Source organism: Mirounga angustirostris, unplaced genomic scaffold, assembly GCF_029215605.1.
Source record: "Mirounga angustirostris isolate CCGP_5_RB_7025 unplaced genomic scaffold, mMirAng1.0.hap1 SCAF_10, whole genome shotgun sequence".
NCBI classification, from domain to species: domain Eukaryota; kingdom Metazoa; phylum Chordata; class Mammalia; order Carnivora; family Phocidae; genus Mirounga; species Mirounga angustirostris.
The window spans coordinates 4082330-4103172 of NW_026991718.1; the positions used below are offsets into that span (position 1 = coordinate 4082330).

Sequence of the window (20843 nt, forward strand, 5' to 3'; positions counted from 1 at the left end):
CCCGGGGTTGTTCCTTGTGAAAGCCTGCAGTTCAGGGAAGCTTTCAGCCGCATGGCCTTCCCGCTAAGCAGCGTTGCTTCCTTTGGGGTAAGCTTTGACCTTGGGGGGTGAGGCATCGTGCTGGGAGAGATGTGTATGGACAGCAAAAAAGTAAAAAGCAGTCACGGTATTTTATGGAAGTAGGATTACAGAATGAACTATTCCTATTTTAGTAGTTATAAATTCTGTTCAACTTTTATTTCTCCCTAACTTGTGGGTCTTGGCACCCTTTTAGGTTAAGTCCGAAGGATTCTATATACAGAATTTTAATTTTTAATGAATTAAATGAAGTGGACCACACAAGAACAAATATAATTATCAAGTAATTAGTTGAGAACCCCTTAAAAGAGGGTAATTCTCATTTTAGACTTCCGTTTGAAAACGGCAAACTTAAAAAAAATCTTTTATACTAAATATGCTTTGTAGATTTTAGTAATCTTTTGAATAAAAGAGGTGATAGACAAATGGATGTTATTTTAAGGACCTGAATTAAAATATTTTGTATTTTGATAGTGCTAATATAAAAATATTCATTAATATCTTTACATCCCAGACAGATTTTTCCTTTACAGGCCTAAATTTTTCCTACTTTATTTTCTTCCATTATATACTTGTTGATTATGCATATTGCAGTTATTTTTCAATACTTCTGATAGGAACAAGGATTTTTAAATTTTATTTAAGAAAATCTGGTGTAAAATAACTCTTAGTTGACGTGGTGAGAATGTGCATGTGCTAACCTTTTGATCAACACCGGTAGGTTTTGGGTCCTGCTCCCAGGTGGTGTTCGTTCCTGGACAACTTGACAGAAGAATTAGAAGAGAATCCTGAAAGCACGGTTTACGATGATTACAAATTTGTCACCAAGAAAGACCTTGAAAATTTAGGTAAAAAAATTATGATAAAATTTTTAAAAAATTATTTGGGGGTTAAGTTTTGAATGTAAGAGGTAGTAGAGTCACATTTATCTGATTTTCGAAATCTTCTCTTTCTGCCAAATCAGATATTAAACTTGCTATGTATATTGTCAAGTTTGTAATCTCTGCTGAGAGAAAGGTTGAGATAAACTCAACCTACTGAAGCTTTTTTGTATTTTAAATGAGGAATAATTTTCTTTAGCATACTAGCTATGTATAGAAAAAATGTCAAGAAAGTGGTGATTTTCTTCAAGTACTATTTTGAGTATAAGGTTTTGAAAATATCTCAGAGACTGCACATAAATGCTTCTGGCTCCCTTTTAAGTTTGCTTGTAGAAGACCCCATCCAAAACTTGGGAACCCGATTGAATCCTCAGATATGTAGAACCTTATAGTTACTTTCGGCTTAAAGGTCACAGACCAAGAAATGCCTTTTACCAGCAGCCAACATTGTGGGGCTTATCATGTGCAGGTAATATTCTGAATGTTTACATACAACTCTTAATCCTCCCCACTCCATGGAGTGGATATGGTTATGATGCCATTTTATAGATAAGAGACAGAGGCACTAGAAGGTGAAACTAACTTGCCAAAGGCTTCAGTCATGAACACGAGGGTTGGGGTTTACACCTAGAGCGTATGCGCTTCACCTCAGCCACACCAACCCGTCGGAAGAGTGCGTGTGTCTCAGGTGACAGGTCCTACTTCATAGGATAAGGAGGGCAGATTTTGCTGATCTAGTTCTGTCATTGGAGAAAGGCTGCACAGAAAATGATGGAGAGTGGGCAAACCTCGAGGACCCCTTCTCCACGAGTCTAGGCAACTCAGTTGTCTGTGGGGCAGACAGATGTACAGCGGCAGTTAAGTGTTACAAGAAAATAGAATCATGTCATAAATAAACTGAGAGGTTTCTGAACTTTATTTCATAGCACAATTAATCTAGGCAGAATTCATTTTCTACCACTTACCACCAAAACAACTCTTTACATTTTAATGTTTAAAGAGAAGAGGCTTGTAGTCAGCCTTTTAAAAATGATGCTGGGATAAAATATGGTACAGTAGGATCTTCCTCCTGATGTGCCTTCCTGAATAGCTCCAGTGTAACTTGTACACTATGATGTGTCATACTCACCTCCATTCTTAAATCAGACGGAAAAAGTCATTGCTATTTTGCAAAGTTGTTAAAAATACTGTGTTGTGTTCATTTTGGGTGCTTGTTTAGTCTCTTTCACTGTGTTCATTTCGGGTGAGGAAGGCAGTTATAAAGCATGGTATTTCCCGAAACATGTTTCATGGAATGTTACTTGTGCTGGAATGTTGGACGGAGCGTACCGTGGCTAACACCGTGGGCATCAGAGGGAGACGGACGGGTGTGCGTCCCACATCTTCTGCTTAGTATCTGTGTGGCTTGGCCAGTTTACTGAACCTCATTGAGCCTTGGTTTTCTCATCTGTAAAATGAGAATAACGGAAAGAACATGCCCTTCTTACATTATTGTAATAGCATGCTTTGTGTTTGGAAATTATGGGAGATAATTCCCCCCCGCCCACCACCACAACCGCTGTTCCTCCCTGATGGTATAAAGTTGGCAAGTCACTGTTGATGCCGGGATTATTCTTCAATTTGAACTGGTTCACAGAATCCAAAAACCTGAGAACCACGAGCATAAAGAATCCTTCTTTGCCAGTCTTTCATAGTTCACAAAGACTTTTTCATCATTTTTGTGCTTAATGACATGTAAAATAAAAAAGGGTGACACTGCTTAAAGTGGATTAAATTTCCTCCATAGTTTGTGAAGATTAGTGGTTCTCATACTTACAGTTTTACTCCAAAGTGAAACCTTATAATCAAATCAGAAGTGAAATCCTATTATAATCTTACTATAATATAAGAAAAAATGGTTTAACTTTCATTAAGATTTCATAAGGATCTGCCTTCTTCTGATTAACTCCCTCCAGGGCTCACACATCTCATCGGATCACCTTTCCTCCGGGCATATATGCATGGATTTTTCATGGATATAAGACTCTATCACAAGGTAAATAGACTACACTTATTTTAGGTGATTAATGAGCCATTCCTTCTCTGTTTACTTGCATTTTGCAGAACATGCTTATGATTTGTAAGAGAGCTGCCCGTTCTTTGGCAGAATAGTCATGGTGTTGATGAAACATGCTATTAAATATGACTTTTATTTTTGAACTTTCTTTTCCACTATGAAAAGGTGAAATTGATGGTAAATCCATTTGCTTATGAAGAATACAGGAAAGATAAGATCCGACAGAAAATAGAAGAAACCCGCGCACAGAGAGTCCAATTAAAGGTAGATATTGTGTTCTACTCACTATTGAGCTTACCAGAAAAGTACTACATTTTCATTTTGTGTGTTATTCCAAAGAAACCTGCCATCTATTTCTGTTTTCCCTTTTTTTTTTTTTTTTTAAGATTTATTTATTTGAGAGAGAGAGAAAGCACGAGCAGGGGGAGGGGCAGGGGGAGAAGCAGGCTCCCTGCTGAGCAGGGAGCCCGATGTGGGACTCGATCCCAGGACCCTGGGATCATGACCTGAGCCGAAGGTAGACACTTAACCGACTGAGCCACCCAGGCGCCCTCGTTTTCCCATTTTTAGTTTTACATCTTTTCCTAATAGTTTTGATCTATTTTATTGGTCATGAGGGTGGATACTCTTTACAGTTTGAACATGATGGATTCTATGGCAGTGATATTATGAGAAATAATGCCAGAGGGACTGATATCATCAGCCCTTCTAAGAAAATGTGACGGAATTCTCAAATGGGTTTTCAGTGTTTGGAGTGTTGAGGCTTTGATAATCCCCATTTCTTTCTGACATTTGGCAGTATCTGAGGCTATCTGCTTGGGTCATGGTCATCAGACTACATCAGGGTCCAGAAGGAATCAGATCACCTAGTTCTATTAATAGAATTTAATGTAAAGAATGTTAGAGAACTGAGGCAAAAACCATAAGGATAGCGCCTCAGGCGTGGCTGCAGGAAGCAGCCTCAGGGCTGGGTGGCGGGGAGGAGGCAGCGCTGCTGGGACCCCGGCCTGTGAGCCTCTGGTGCTGGCGCTCTCTGCTCCTGAGAGGGTCAGAAAACCGCCCGCTGGGGTCCCGCACTCTGCTGGAACCACCTGCTCGCTGCCAGGGTGAACAACTGTTGCCTCGCGCTGCCTGCCCAATAGCAGGCAGACAGGGAAGCCGAGTCCCCTCTGCCTCCCAGTCTCTCTGGCAGCCCCACTGGGTTACGGTTCACCACCAGGTGACACACTCATTTCTAACTGGACATTGGCAATAAATAAATACACACATACATAAATACATGTCTGCACATATATACGTAAGTATACATCTGTACACACACACTCCGTACCAAAGACTGTTTCCCTTTTTGCAGATTATTTGTGAAATTTTCTAGGAGTGTTGAATGTGTGTGTGTTGGTAAGGGGGAGACTAGGATGTGTAGAGTACTTTTGTCCCATTCTTTGCATTACTTGTCTAAGTTGTATTTTACAATGGAACATAAAGCACTAAGTGGAAAAGGACAATAAAGAGCTCACAACCTTTTCCTGAGCATTGTCAGACTCACATCTAGAATTCCCCTTAGAAATTTGCTGTTTCAGGAGCAGCGAATAGTGCATTTAACATTATTAGTAGCGTTTCAGAGGTTCCCTGAGCCCCAGCCAGAAGCTGCAATAGCAGGCCTGCTGGTCTCCACTTCATCAGCGAGGGACCTGGCCCTCTGAGGCTGACCTCGGCCAAACACAGCTTCTCCCAGCTCACTCCTCAGTACTCCAGGAAAGAGACCGGGTGAGGGCAAGTACTCCCAGCTGATAACATCACGTGTGTCCACATTATTTCGTCCTCTGGGGATAATGAAATTTTAAAAATAAGAATTGGAGGGGTGCCTGGGTGGCTCAGTTAGTTAAGTTTCTGACTCTTGATCTCAGCTTGGGTCTTGATCTCAGGGTCGTGAGTTCGGGCTCCACGCTGGGCATGGGGCCCACTTAAAAAATAAATAAGAAATTTCCTGTTTGTGAAATTATACTCCTTACAGAACTATCAACTTGTAAAGCTAAAATGTAGGTATTTAATACACCTTTTTTTTCTTCTGCTAGAAATTGCCCAAAGTTAACAAAGAACTAGCACTTAAATTAATTGAGGAAGAGGAGGAAAGGCAAAAATCTACCTGGAAAAAGAAAGTTAAGGTAAGATTTTATAAGGCAGTGAAGACGTTGATAAATTGTTTCTATATTTTCTTAGTAGTAACTTTTAATTATCTTTTTTCTTTCTTCTTGAAAAATACATGTAGCTTTTTTCGCCCCTGCTTATGGGATAGTTTATGCTCAATATGGGAAGTTTGGAAAAATAGAAAAGAACATAAAGAGTGTCACTTACATAATTCTACCTAGAGAAAGTCATCATTAATATGTTAGTGAATTTCCTTCCTGTCTTATTTCTCTTAAAATTATAAGCTGTAATAGTGAGATAATAATTGTATATATAAGATGTTTATCTTGGTTGCATAAAATAACACAAGTGGTTTTCCATTTCATTAAAAATTCTTCATACTTTTGAGAGCTGCATATACTCTTAAGGATGTATAATTTATTTAATCCTTTTATTGTTAAATATTTAAATTTTTTATTGTTTTTCTTTGTTCTGACTAGATCTGTTTATAATTCCAGAATTAATTTTTATTTAGACTTGGCGTTATCAGGAGTATGCATGCTTATGTGTAACTGCTTCTTACCTTCCTTTACTAATGTGAAAATGGATGAAGATCAGTCATGAAATAAGTAAGGGTTAGTGTTTCATGTCGCTGATATTATCAAGACGGGGGAGATTTTTCTAGTTTTCCTACGTATGTGAGGACTCCTCATCATCTGCTTAGACGAGCAGGCAGGCAAATCACTCAAGCTTGGCTCTTTGCTGGAATGAGTTATAAAGATCCGATCTCTGAGGAGCCCGCGGGCCCCGGCTCGGCGTGAAGGGCCTGACCTTGGAACTTCGGGCCAGCTGTGTTATGCTCGCAGGAGATTTTTGTTTGCTTGTTTATTCTTCTCTGTTCTCTTGCTGGTTTCTAACCAGGTTAAGTGAATGGGAGACAAGCCAGCTCTTTGTGTGTTTTTGTTCCACCACTCCCTTCCCTGACGCCAGTGGACTTCAGCTGAAGGCTCTTGTTTCTCACTAGCTTCTTGCTCCGTGATCCCGGGCTTTACTGGAGCAGAGTTTTTTCTTCTATCACATGCAAAGATAGGACCAGAGAGAGGGTGTTCTTGGAGTGCTGTGATTTCTAAGTGGAGTACACACCACTCACTTCCTCTCCTCTGCCTCTTCGTTCCGGTGGCATCTTCCCATCCTGGTCTAGTAGGTTTTTTAAATATGTTATTTAAATCTTGATTTTTAGAAGCCTCTCTTAAGTAAATCCATAGATGACTTTTTTGTTTCCGTTTTCCTTATGTGACTAATACACCAACATTGAAACAATTACTTAAACTTACTATATACATTTATATCCACGTGCTGGGTCTACAGCCCCTCCTAATTAATTCACATCAGGGCATTAAGTGTGTGCATGGATCTTAAAGTGCTTGAAATGGAAGTGCCTCCTGCTGTGTTGACTCCCTCCTCAGAGTATTCACCTTGATTTTCTTGTTAGCCCAGCCTGAGGATTCAGATTTAAGGAGGTAACTTTTCAACTTCATAATGTTGTTTTACAAGCTAAATGGAAGTGATCTTTGGATTACGTGCCCTAAAGCTTCAGGAGGAAGAGTGTGGGCCTGCTGTAGGATGCAGATGTATGCGTTCCTATCTGTGTTTTATGCTTATGAGTCCTTATCTATAATGATACATATCTTAATATTACAGAGAGTAGGACACTTCGATTGTAACTGCGGTGCTTGTGCAGTGTGGCATAGTCAGTCTAGGAGCCTTTTAAAAGGCCCTGATGGTTATGAAGATGTGGGAAAAGTATCCTGTCCTCGCCTCCCACCCCCTTTTTTTTGCAGACTTTCACTGGGGTTGGGGACAGCCAGAGAAGGTTTCTAACACAGATGGTCCTCCCTGTACATGGGGTGCAGGCTAGTAAAAAATGACTGTGTGAGCTGAAAACACATAAAGTGATCTTATTAATAGTCGTGATTTTGTGCATTTGAAAATTCTTGTCAGAATGTTGATAGGGTTGTCCTGTAAAGAATCCTCCCTCGGACTACGTCCTCCTTCTAAACTGCAGTACCAGGAGGAACACCCTTCAAAATTCTTATCTTCTTTCATCAGACAGCATTGTCTCTGTAGCTCCTGGAAGCTCGAAGTGCTATTTTTGTAAAAGCTACGTCCCCTGAGAAAATTCTGCTACAAACTGGTATTTGTGAAATGTGCCCCTGATTTGCTTTTCGGTGGCTTGCTGACCCAATTCCAGGCCTGTCATCAGAGCTCGGTTTCTTTCTGGAAATACTTAAAAGTTTTTTCGAAATCTCAGGCTGTTATTAGACAAAGTTTACATGATTTGATGTTTAACGTGGTTATCTAATTAAAATGAAGACCTTAAAAACCACTCATGAATTAAGGAAAGAACCCCCCATAATGTAAAGAACACTTGAAAGAATTGTTCCATCTATCAGCAGTTCGTTAGTCTTGCCTTTGAACTCAGTTCTGCAAACCCTCAAGAGCTTTCATAGCTCTGATGACTTCTGATGTGAAAGCCAGTATGGTTTAGTTCTGCTTTGGCCCCAGCTGGAATTTCTTGGAGGCAGACAGTGAAATCTGTTCCCTAATCTTGCTGCCACTGATAACATCGTTGAAGTGTAATAAGGTGTGTTCTGTTCAGTACCGATGCTGGGCCTGGAGTGCGAACGGGCCCACTCTCTAATGTAAGAAGCATTATCTGGACCTTATCCAAACTTAGACATTTGGTGGCATTCATTCATTTTTGCACCGAATCCATATTGTGCCCCCTGTGCGCACAGGCATCTTGGAGAGGCGTGGCACACTGGTGATTCATTGGATTTGAAAGGGTTTGAGCCATTTTTCTTACAAGTGTCATTTCCTGGCTGTTGGCCTCTTCTACCAGTTTTTCACTGTTGCCTTGGAGTCTTGGATAGACGTCCTTCTCTTTGGATTCTGTGGCAGCTCAGTCGTGTGTGGTCCTGCACGACATCTCCAGGCCGAGCATACTCTCACCTGGGCCATGCACGGGAGAGGTGTCTTAGCCTGCAGGTTTATTGGATACCATTAAGAGTATATTTTAAAGTAATAATTCATCTCTCTAGGGAAAGATAGAGCCATGCATAGACACTGGGTTGGATCAGATCAGTTTTAACATGCCAGATATTTTTTTTTAATGTTTTTTAGTACCAATTAAAGATTGTTTTTGGCTTTTATTACAATTTTAAACACGTGGTTTTAAAAATGAAATGTTTTTCCAGGGTTTGTTAGGAACGTTGGCTGTCCCTCTGTCCTTCTCTTCCCCCCCACATTCTCCCCCGTTTGCACCTGTCTGGAGACAAACACTTTGGCACTTTTAGTGGATTACTTTGGTGTAAAGCTCCAAGTCTCTTAATATTGCCCCTAATGCTCCTTCTTGGCTTTTAAATGTCAGGCCAGTTATCTTTCATCTTTTGATGACCTTCCTTGTAAGTTCTGCTGCAGCTTAGGACAGTCAGCACTTAGCTTGTTGGGACTGTGCGTGTGCTCTTCCCATACCAGGCGGAGTCAGGTGGCCATCTGGGATTATGTATCCCCCATCCAGCCTCCATCTTCCATGGATTTAGTGGTTGGCTTTTTCTTTGTTTTCTATACAGTGATCACTGGTTAGCCCTCAATCCTTTGCTGGTTGTCTAAGTCTCATCTCAAGATGTTTATATGAATATCGATTGTTACATTAACTTTTCTTTTCCTGACAGAGTCTCTTCTGATGTGTCGGCCTCTCTCCATTCTGGACTAGCCACCTCCAAGTGCTGGTCCACAGTCAGCATCCTGGGGATGCACCCCACCTACACCCTGTGTGGGATGCAGAATTAAAAAGACCTTTAGTTTTCTGAAGGAATATGTTTCCAACCCAGACAAGCAGGCAGTCAGTGTAAGGGTATAGTGAAGAGATTTTCAAACATGTAGGTTCTCAGCAACAACCACACATTACATTTATGTGTTTATTTTCCTGAGGAAGTCCCTCAGGATTTTCTCCTCCAAAATAAGAGAGTGGGGCAAGGAAGAGGAGGAGTGCAAGGAAGCCCCCCACAGATGGCTGTGGGCTGGTCTTCCCTTCATAATCCAGCCCGCAGTTCGGGCCACTGTGTAGGCCCGTTCAATCCAGAAACTTAGGCTCTTCGGTGCTGGGGGATTTTCTTGGGGGGAAAAAATGTTTAAGTAGTTTTCCCCTGCTGTGATCTCAGGTCATTTGTTTATATTTAAGAGTGAAGGACCTACAAGAGCTTAGTGGAAACTCTGAGGTGGGGAGACAGGACTCACCACTCACTGTGTGGTGACCCAGCAACTGTTTATTTGGGGAGCTCCACATAGCAGTATCTCTTTGGCCTTTCTCTTCGCTGGTCAGATTCTCCTGTTTGGAGGTGATGGCCTGGCTCCCAGCATTCTGAGAACCTTCGTCAGGAGGGCTTGGGGTGTGGGGCGCGGGGCGGCATTGCAGCCCCTTTGTGCCACATGCTTCCCTAGCCCTCAGGGAGCTGCTGCCCCCGCAGGCACCCCTTCCCCTCCAGGGACGGCACCTCTCCTGGGACAGGGAGGGATTGAGGCCTGCCTTTCTTCTTTCCAGAATCACTGCTCCTGTTTCTTTCTTGTCCTCCTTATCCTTAAGGGTCGTGTCTTTTTTAAGCCCATTTTCTATTGCTTTCCTGGGGTTTTAGCAGAGATTAGAAGGAGATGCTTCTGTTCAGACTGCCATCTTTACCCAGAAGTCTGCACCACAGACATCATAGCGTTAATTTCATAGACAGCACCGAAGGAATGGACTTGTTTCGAATGTTAAGCATTCCTCGTATGTTACTATGTTGGGACAAAATATTCATAGTAAGCATCCTACTCAAATCTACAGATAATACTTCTTTGAAGTAGGGCTGTGGTAGGAATAGTGCTTTGAGATGTTTTTCAAATTTGAATGGCAGGTGTTTAGCATATGTGCATGTGTATTTCTAGGGTAGAGAGCTAGCCAGACACTTATAAACTGCTGTGGAGCATCACTGACTACATCTGATCCTTCTCCTTTTTTTAAGTTAGCTGTGAAAGCAAACAATTAGACTAGGAAAAATCTCCAAGGGAAGTATTTTTATAGCTAGGTCAGGAGAGTTATTATTTTATAGTTGTTCATCCAAAACATATTTGTCTTTAGGCAATACAATTGATTTGTTTAAAATTAAGAAAAAAACTTAAGAATACTAGCAGCATATTTTTTGTAACACGTTTCTCTATTACTAAATGTGATTATTTAATGAATACACTAAGAATTTATACAATTTAGTCTCCTTCTCTCACTTGAGACCTGGCGTGTTGTTCCCAGGCATCTAATAGTGTTCATCAGAATCCAGATGCCCTTCTCCCTAAAGATTTAATTTCTTTAAAGCAGTTTTAGGTTCACAGCAGAACTTAGGGGAAGTCACAGTTCTCTCCCATGTGCCCCCCACGCCCACACACGCACAGCCTATCCCCCTGTCCACATCCCTCACCAGAGGGACATTGGTTAACTTGGTGAGTCTATGTGGACACATCATCATCGCCCAGAGTCATCACCCAGAGTCCGTAGTTTACATTAGGCTTGGTGTTGTATGTTTTGTAGGTTTGGACAAATGTATAATGAGGTGTATCCACCATTAGAATATCATACAGTATTTTCACTGCCCTAAAAATCATCTGTGCTCTGCCTGTTCATCCTTCCCTCACCCTGGCCCTTGACAACCACTGATCTTTGTACTCTCTCCGTAGTGTTTCCTTTTCCAGAATGCCATAGAGTTGGGATCGTACATATGAAGTCTTTTCAGATTGGCTTCTCTCACTTAGTAGCATGCAGTTAAGGTTACTCCATGTCTTTCCATGACTTCCTGGCTCATTTCTTTCTAGTGCAGAATCCTCTCGAGTTGTCTGAACATTGCCGCGGCTTCTCCGTGCCCTTGCTGGAGGTCACCTTGGTTTTTTGGAACTTCTCATCCTTTGCTCCACCCTGTGCCTCTTTTTCTGATGCTCTTCAGTGATGGGGCCCAACTCCTGGTAACACCAACTGTCCAGTCACTTAAGCTGGACCTCGCACTCTGCTTTTCACTCCCCCCTCCTGCCAGCTCCTCTGTAGCTGCATCCGTCAGTTCTCATGTGGAAGTGTTCCCACCCTGAGTCGGGCCCTGGCTCTTCTCCGGGTTTCTGAAAGCGGCCCTGTAGCCTTCCTCATGCCTGCTTGCTCCCTCGGCAGTCCCTCAGCTGCCGTGCTGCTGAGCACTCGCACAGCAGAGTTCTTGTCATCCGAGAGCCCTGGAACACACCTCGAGCTGTCACCTGTCCCCTCCTCCTCCTCCTCCTCCCCCCTAGGAGTTGCCCCCACCTGCAGCCTAAAGTGCCCGGTGTTACGGGGCTGGTTTCCTTTACGGTCTGGCCTGATGAAAAAACGCTTTTTCCGATTCTGTCATTCTTGTGTCGTCAGACTGTTCACCGCTCCTCAGTGGGCTGGAAATGCCCTTCAGCTTTCTGTCTGTTGAAAACTGTTCATCTGTCCTCCAAATGCCACATCCGTCAGTGAGCCCTTCTGACCTGTCTCCTGTTGGAGTTTCTTTTTACCTGTGCTCTTAGAGCACTTTCAGCTTTTCTTAGCATCCTTAGAGCCTCCAGGCTTTTGTTTCAGTTTTTGGTTTTTTCTTTCTTTTTTTTTTTTTAAAGATTTTATTTATTTGACAGAGAGAGACACAGCGAGAGAGGGAACAGAAGCAGGGGGAGTGGTTGAAGAAGCAGCAGCCTTCCCGCTGAGCAGGGAGCCCGACGCGGGGCTCGATCCCAGGACCCTGGGATCCGACCTGAGCCGAAGGCAGACGCTCAACGACTGAGCCACCCAGGGGCCCCTCAGTTTTTGTTTTTTTCTTTCTCATTAGATTCGGAGCTAGCACCTTGGGATCAGGAACTAGATCTTATCTTTGTTTCTTCCTCGAACCTAAATCTGTCTTAGAAATGATATTTAATCAGGGAAGGCTTGTTCAGTGTATCTTAAATATATATTCAGTATGTCATAGAATTTTAGGTTAAGGGTTCATCAGATTTTAGGTACATACCAGTAATAAACAGCCCAAGTTCCTTAATGTCTGATGACTTAATCAAATTTTTGTGTAGCTATATTCCAAGTACCACACTCAGAACTCCACTGCTTACAAACAACCACAAACAGGTTAGCCTCTCCAGCCCGCGTTCAGGCTGTTTAATTTACAAACCCTGTGAAGTAGGTTGATTTATCTGGGTTCCAAGCCTGTAGCAAATAAGAAACCGTAGGAGAGCCCTGAGTGTGGAAGATTGTCATCTGTTTATGGGAACAGCTAAGTTTACGATACACTCTAGAAAACTTTCTCTTCAAAACGGTACAATTAAAAAGGAACTTAGTGTCAGCCCTGGCCTACTCAAATGGGTCTCATTATCAGTTTTATTGTGTCAGAAAGTTTACGCTCTATCCTTTGTGAACAATTAAATGGCCGATGGAAAAAAATTGACAAGGCCATCCTATAAGAGATGGAAGCTTCCCTTATGTTTCCAAATAACTCACTTAGAGTCAGGAAGCTTCCATCAGCAGCCCCCCCGCCATGTTAATTCTTGCCTTATTATTGTTCTATATTTCCTTTCCCAGTTTTGGAATATGAACTTGGAAAACTCACTAATTTTATTTATTTAAGCTATGCTTAAAAAGCCATGTTTTAAAAATATATATTCCCTTGAAAAGTATTTTTTCATAAGAAATGTTAATTGAAGAAAATTCTTTCCAAAGTATGAAGCATAAAGGTCAGCCAGAAAGGTTCAGTCTTCGCTCATTATGTGTAATGGTCAAGTAATACATATTGTCTGTGAAATAGATTAATAGAAAATGTTTGCAAGTAGGAGATGATAAAACCCAAGAGCAGTTAGAAAGTTCTGGAAACTAGTTCTAAAGAAGTTTCCTAATAATTTAATGTTATGCCTTATACAGCTTATTAAGTTATAATTGACCGAAATGTTTTTAGGCCATCTTTCTGGTCAGATTTTATTCATACTAACTTTAAATTCCTACATTCTTTTTGTCATAGAGCCTTCCTAATATTCTCACCGATGATCGATTTAAAGTTATGTTTGAGAACCCTGACTTCCAAGTAGATGAAGAGAGTGAAGAATTTAGGCTTTTGAATCCACTTGTTTCGAAAATAAGTGAAAAAAGGAAGAAGAAACTAAGACTCTTAGAGCAACAAGAGCTTCATGAAAAAGTAACGTACTCCTTATCATTTTATATCTGCTTCTGTTTCTTGAATGTAAAGTTTTCTGTGTAAGTTAGAAGAGCCTTTGAGGCACTTGAGGTGTAATTTGTTCGAACTTCAGCTTGGAAGTAGATCTTAATTCAAGGCGTTTTCCCCCGATGCGTGCGATGTCACGTACTCCGTGGATGACAGTTAGTTAGAAGAGAATAACAGGTCGGTGTCTGGTGAGGGAAAGGAGCTGCTTCTTACTATTTTTATTTTCAGGAAGAGGAGGAAGAACCGGAAGGAAAACCAAGTGATGCAGAAAGTTCTGAGAGTTCAGATGATGAGAAGGACTGGGTTGAAGAGGTCAGGAAGCAGCGCAGACTGCTCCAGCAGGAGGAAAAGGTGAAGCGGCAGGAGCGGCTCAGGGAGGACCAGCAGACAGTCCTCAAGCCCCAGTTTTATGAGATCAAAGCAGGCGAGGAATTCAGGAGCTTCAAAGATTCTGCCACCAAGCAGAAGCTGCTGAAGTGAGTAACCCTGCTCTCAGTGACGCTTCGCCGGGCTGCCGGGGCCTCGCTCTTCCTCGCGGCCACGTGGCCCTGAGCAGGACATTTTGCTCTTGTGGAAGCACCACAAGGCTGGAGGGGAAATACACTGGTCTTTATGATGATGACTTTTAATAACTTTCTGAGGTGGAGTTTACATACAGTCAGGCCCAGGGCATGGCCTTGGGAGTATTGGCCAATATACGAAAGAACATTTTTATGCCGCACAGGTCACGTTCTTGTGTTGTCCTTGTTTCTTTCCCTCCGTTGCCCTGACCTACAGCTGCTGGTTTTATTCTGTGCCCTACAATCAGCACTTTTCTGTACAATGGTAATTAAGAGGCAACAAATTCTTTGCGTCTTAGCAAAAAGTTATTTTTCTTAATTAGAATTTCAGTTATGTTTATCCATATCTCAGCTTCCCTGATTACTTGGTTACTTGGAAAATTTGCCAGAGATTTTAAGCCTTTTGCAGGAAAATTGAGAGATGAGAAAGAGTGGTATGCTAGAATAGTCAAATACATAGAAAGAGGAATGGTGGTTACCCAGGGCTGGGCGAGGGGGAAAGAGGAAATGCCACTTAATGAGGTACAGAGTTTCAGTTTGGGATGAAGAAGTTCTAGAAATGGATAGTGGTGATGGTTGCACAGCAACGTGAATATATTTTACCATAATAAAGAAGTCAACGTTAAAAAAAAATATTATTTGGGCAGTTTCAGTTGTAGGTGGCTAAGTAAGGAACAAGCTAGGTCCTCAGTTCCAGATTGTGTACGAGCTGTAGGTTATATAAGTCTCTGCTCTGAGAATTCGTGGGCTGAGTATTAATGTGATAGACGGTCATGGTGGGGAATCTCGTGAGAAGAGCCGGAGGGTCTGGGGAGCCCAGGGGAGGAGGAGGAGGAGGGGTCGGGCAGGGTGGATGAGGTATGAGGTTGGGGGCAGTACCGGTTCTGTGTCTGCACTTCTCCAGCTCCCGGCTTCCTGTTTGGAAAATGGGGTTTTTCAGATGCAAGAAGTGGGGAAAAGGTAGAGAGGACATCGATGGATAGGCTGAATTGTTTCTGGAACGGAGATATGGCTGGTCCTCATCATCTCACCAGCTTCTAGCCAGTGTCTGGGTAGAGAGGACATCGATGGATAGGCTGAGTTGTTCCTGGAATGGAGATATGGCTGGTCCTCATCATCTCACCAGCTTCTAGCCAGTGTCTGGGTAGAGAGGACATCGATGGATAGGCTGAGTTGTTTCTGGAACGGAGATATGGCTGGTCCTCATCATCTCACCAGCTTCTAGCCAGTGTCTGGGTAGAGAGGACATCGATGGATAGGCTGAGTTGTTCCTGGAACGGAGATATGGCTGGTCCTCATCATCTCACCAGCTTCTAGCCAGTATCTGGGTAGAGAGGACATCGATGGATAGGCTGAGTTGTTTCTGGAACAGAGATATGGCTGGTCCTCATCATCTCACCAGCTTCTAGCCAGTATCTGGGATACCAAATGTTGAGTGAATCCTTCAACTTAGAATCCAGGAGCATATCAAAATTCTGGTTCTAACGAACAAAAGATCTGGTGAACAAAGAATCTAGTAATAGGGTCGATATCTTTTGAAGATATCTTTACCACTTTTTTTTTTTAATAACAACTTCCTTGAGATAATTTACATAACATACAGTTCACCTACTTAAAGTGTACAGTCCGTCGGTTTCTAGTATATTCACAGAGTTGTGCCTGTGAATATAATTACCACAATTAATTTTAGAACATTTTCATCTCTCCCAAATGAAGCCCCACACCCCATTAGCATCCGCTGCCCTCTGCCCCCAGCACACCCCATCCCCAGGCAACCACTAATCTACTTCCTATCGCTATGGATTTGCCTGTTCTGCCATTTCATATCACTGGATCCATACACTATGTGGCATTTGGTCTGGCTTCCGTTATGTCGTGTAATGCCTTCAGTGTTTGTCCGTGCCTTAGCATCTGTTGGTGCTGCATTCATTTCTACTGCCAAAAACTGTTCTGGTATGTGGATAGACCCTGTTTCCTTCATTATTCACCAGTTGATGGACACTTGAGTTGCTCCACATTTTGGTTATTATGAATAATGCTGTTAGGAACATTTGTGTGTAAGATCTTACACAGACATGCTTCATTTCTTCTGACTATATACCTAGGAGTGGAATGGCCATCATACGGTAGCATATGCTTAACCTTTAGAGATGCTGCCAAACTGTCTTCCAAAGAGGCTGCTCCATTTCACGTTCCCACCAGGAGTGCGTGCAGCCTCACCTTTTATGTACCTGTTAGTCTTGGATATTCAATTTGGAGTCCTACTCAGAAGCAGAGGAAAGACTAGGTGTTTGTAGTTTTCTGATTCTGTGGAGTGAGTTTCTTTGTTAGATTATCTGCTGGTTTTGTGTTGCTTTGTTTACTTGACTACTGGTTCCTGAATCTGTACTAGACCCAAGTAGGTACTTGATAAGTTTTTGTGGAACTGAATCTCCTGTGCCTTGGCCACATGTCAGGCAACTTAGGAAGTTACCATTTCAAGGTCTGCTGAGAAAGAACCCATTTGCTCCCAACCCATTGGCCAGAAAAACCTGGGCACAGTTGTCTTTAGGTAAGCATGGTAACATGGTGATTTGGGGGTGGGAGGCAAGACTAAACTTCCTGACATTGTTGTTCTGCCTGTGGGTTGTAGCAGGACATTAATAAGAAAACAAAGGGGATGGAAATTTAGTATTTAATGGATAAATAATAACCAAGTTAATACACTACAATTAAACATTTTTACTAAGTTGAATTTTTTTTGAGAAGAGGAACTATATGAGTGATAATACTTCATGAGCTTACAAGGAGAGTCCTGTTGCTTAAAGTAATAACTCTCTGTTATGAACAGCCTGCAGTTTGCTGGTATTTTGGCACAAACTGCTTACTGAGTTCTAGTCTTGACTGGATTAATTTGGCAAACCCTGAACTTGTGTTATCTTTGTATTTAATGAAGCATTGAACCATTATCCTTCAGAGAACCAAAGTGATGCCTTCTACTTATTCTTTTGAGTTACCACAAGGCAGTCAATAAAACACAGCATCAAAACTGCGTGTATTATGTTTTAAAGGTTCCCTTGGACTTACCCTACTTTAAAACTTTTTCTGCAAAGGGAAAAGTGAATTATGAATCCTAACTCAATACTTGAGGGAGTCCTCCTGTTTGCTTGTCATGGTAACATGGCATCCGACAAATACATATGTCTGTCAACACATATTTATATGCCTTACGGTGTGCCGTGCTTTGTGAGTTTATTCAACCACCTATCGGCCTCTCTGGCCGCCCATTCATCAGTCAGACATTGGTTGAGTGCCTGCCTAGTGTGAGCAAAGTGCTGCCCAGAGCCAGGGGGTGGAAAGACAGGGCACAGCTCCCAGGCCTGTAGCCTTCCCATTCTCGCTGATACTCAGGAGCTGTAAAGAGGCGTGTGGCAAGTGCATAAGAAAGGAAGGGATATAACTTTTGGAGATTTAAGAAAGTCTTTATAAGAGGTCATACTGAAACTGGCCAAAGAGAGAGACAAAAGACAGAAAGTTGCACACCCACAGCAGGGTGGGAGAGGCGGCGTGTGAACAGGGAGCGCTGTGTGAAAGCCGTGGGAAGCTGGCGCTGTGGGGGCGCCTGGAGTAACGGGGGGGGGGGGGTGGTGGCGGCGGCATTCAGGCCCTGGCCCTCGCACTGCTGAGCCACTGAGATTACCGTGAGCAGATCTGTTTCCAACCCCTTCCCCAAATCATGTGAATCCTTACATAATAAAAGCAGTTCATGTTTGTTACAGAACATAAAAATAAAAACCTGTAGGCATAAAAAGTCCTTCTTTCCCAGAGACTGGTAATGAAATATCTCGTTTTAGAGAGAAGCTGCAGGGAGGGGCCCCTGAGCTCAGCTAACAGACTATTCAGTAGTCCCAGTCAGAAGTAAGTGATAAAAGCCTGAACTATGGGGCAGAGAGGACCAGGCAGCCTAGGACCAAATTATTTACAAAACTGTCCAAGTAAGAATAGGAAAGGAAAATGGGCATACAGCACAAGGTTGTTTGGTTACTCATTTAATAGCAAAGGAGAAAGGAGTGGTCGGCAGTGTTGATCTGTCTCGCAATGTTGCCACCAAGGTCAAGGAGACAGAATGAAGACCAAGTGTAAGGCTGCAAGTAGTGAGCCCACTATCAGCACAGTAAGTGTGCGGTGCCAAGTGTCTTGGGGATGTTCAGTAGAGAAACTGAGACCCAGAGCGTGGGCCAGAGACCTGGGGCTGAGCGAGCAGCTTTCCCTGTGTGATTGAGACCGACTCTGATGTGTAGAGTGTGGTGCGGGTGAAGAGGGGAGCCCCTAGGCAGCAGCAGGTATTTTTCTAGTCTGTGATAAAAACTGCACACCTCTCTTGAGAAAGATACACCTGCCGCAAAGTACTGCATGTCGTTTTAGAGCTGTCACCAGTAAAACTGACAGCCAAGGGCTAAGACTTCCAATTTGGAGGACAAGCGGAGGAGAAGGAAGTAGTAAAGATCACTGAGGAGTTTTCAGAGCCGTAGGAGGAAAGCTGGGAAGAGCCAAGCAGGGAGAAAATGACACAGAGGGTGTGACGCAAATGTCAGAGAGAGGCGGGAGGTCCACGGAACAGAGCAAAGCCATTAGGAAGCTCGTCTTGCTGGGACCAGCTTCTCCGGCATCAGCCCGGATGTCGGATTGCAGCAGACTGATGAATGAATAGAGATAATAAATATTGTGAGCAGTTAATGTGGATGATTCTTCCAAGAAGTTTGGCAGAAAAAGGAAGGCGTCAAAGCCAATAACTTGATGGGGAAGGTCTTTCAGGCTATTAGAGATAGAATGTGTTAGTGGGCAGGGAGGGACTTAACTGTGGCAAGCAGTGACTCGAGAGACCAAAGTGAACAGACAGATCTGAATTCAGTAAGCAGTCAGGAGGAGACGGGCCTCGGAAAGGGCAGGGGTACACCCCCAGAGCCCCAAGGGGAGGCCATCAGGATGGGTGGGTGGAAAGTGGGCAAGTTCATGCCGACAGCCAGTCTGCAGGGCCTAACGGAGGCGCTAGCGGGGACGTGCCGGTGAGCCTGGAGGAGAGGTCTACAACGACACAACTTCCGGAAGCTCAGTAGCTGGGGCTGTCTCCTCTCCTCTCTCTCCCTGCCAGATGGCCCTTCAGTGGGTAAGCCTTCTTTGAAGCACCTAGCCTGTAGTCCGTCTTGGAAATTCGAAGATTTCAAAGACATTTCCTGCCTTGGAGGAATTCACTTTCTTCCCCAGTTGGTTTTAGTAGCTCTCAGGGAGCTGCTCATCACGCCGACAAATTTATCCGCTTTGTGGATGAACTCTGGCCTGTTTGTACTCTTCAGCTAATTTTCCTCACTGCCAGTGGATGAGAGTTGAAGGAACACGGTCTTATTTTAATATTAGAAGCATTTTTAATCTAATTTTGAAAGCAATTTAATTCCAAAGTTGCACTTAGAAAAAGTCTCTTCTTACTCAAGCTGATACATACTCAGGTGATGTGGAAGCATCTTTTCATTGTAATACATAGGAATGTCGAACAAAAGGTGAAAGTCTTGCTTTTACCCCCACACTCCCTCCCTGAGGTCCCTGCTGTGTGTGCCTTTTTAGAATTCAGTGACTCCTGTGGGTGTTCACCCATGTGCAGCGCTAGCAGATCTCTCCTGGACACCAAGGGGCCCTACTGATCCTGTTGCCAGTGAGCTGCTCTTTTCACGTAGCGATAAGTTTAGAAAATTTTTCTTTGTAAGTACATGTAGGCCTCCCAGTAGCTGCATCGCTAGTTCCTAAGGTGGATGGGCTGTACCGTATGTAAGATACCCTCATTTTGGGGAGGTTTAGGTTGTTTCTTGTTTTCCTCTTCTCCTTTTCCACAGTTAGAAATCTGTCCACACGGGGCGCCTGGGTGGCTCGGTTGGTTAAGTGACTGCCTTTGGCTCAGGTCATGATCCTGGAGTCCCGGGATCGAGTCCCACATCAGGCTCCCTGCTCGGCAGGGAGTCTGCTTCTCCCTCTGACCCTCCCCCCCTCATGCTCTCTCTCTCTCATTCTCTCTCTCTCTCTCTCAAATAAATAAATAAAATCTTTAAAAAAAAAAAAAAAAGAAAGAAATCTGTCCACACGTGCAGGGATTTCTTCAGGCTGTACCACCCAGTGCCGGAATTTGCTGGATCAAAAGGGGTCATATCGCCCCGGAGAAAGGCTTTGAGCTCTTCGCGCTCTTACCAGAGTGCCTGTTTCCCCACACTTGCAACAACAGTGGATGTTAGGAATCTTTTTAAATATGAACAGAGCTAATAGATGAGGTATCCAGATATGCTGGTTGCATTAGTTCATATCTCCAGAGACACAGGGGCTTTGAGGAACATGCAGACAGAAAGCATTGAGATGGAGTTTTCAGTGACCTGCACAGTCTCTGTAAATATTTGTCAGAGGTATTTGGCTCTAAACAGAGTATTTAACATTTGCTGTTTAGCTGTAGATTCCGTTTCTCCACTGCCTTCCTGTTCCCTTTGGTCTGGACTATGGGATCGTGGGTCCTTTCTTTTGAGTTAAGTCCTCTGAATGCTATACTAATGCACATGCCTCCACACAGAGTGATTTCTGAAAACTCAGTTGAGGAGCATTATTTCCTGGGGTATATAATAAATATCTAGTTTGATGTTTCCCCTTGTACTTCATGCCCATTTTTTTTTTAAGGTAGCCTTGCTGAGAACTCCGATTCTTTCCCCCACCCCCCCGCCCCCACCCCATAGCCGTGTCCGTTGTCCTGTGCTCGATAATTCTGTCCTTTCAACCTTCGGAAGGTTGACAAAGGTTGGAAGCCCACATCTGTCTTCTTAGCAGTCCCCACAAAGTGGTGGGG

The 20843-nt window shown here is 43.2% G+C and overlaps 1 protein-coding gene across 4 annotated transcripts in view; it reads left to right on the plus strand.

Annotated features, from left to right (window-relative positions):
* NOL10 (nucleolar protein 10) overlaps positions 1–20843 on the plus strand; it is a 96281-nt gene that overhangs the window by 57217 nt on the left and 18221 nt on the right. For all 4 annotated transcript variants that reach the window (XR_010405392.1, XM_045884077.3, XM_045884078.3 and 1 more), the window contains 6 exons: positions 800–926; positions 2915–2994; positions 3181–3279; positions 5091–5180; positions 13230–13403; positions 13659–13906. Coding sequence is in view for 3 of the 4 variants with exons in the window: in XM_045884077.3 (XP_045740033.1) it covers positions 800–926; positions 2915–2994; positions 3181–3279; positions 5091–5180; positions 13230–13403; positions 13659–13906 (818 nt within the window). In the remaining variant the exon portion in view is untranslated. The remainder of the gene's footprint in view (positions 1–799; positions 927–2914; positions 2995–3180; positions 3280–5090; positions 5181–13229; positions 13404–13658; positions 13907–20843) is intronic.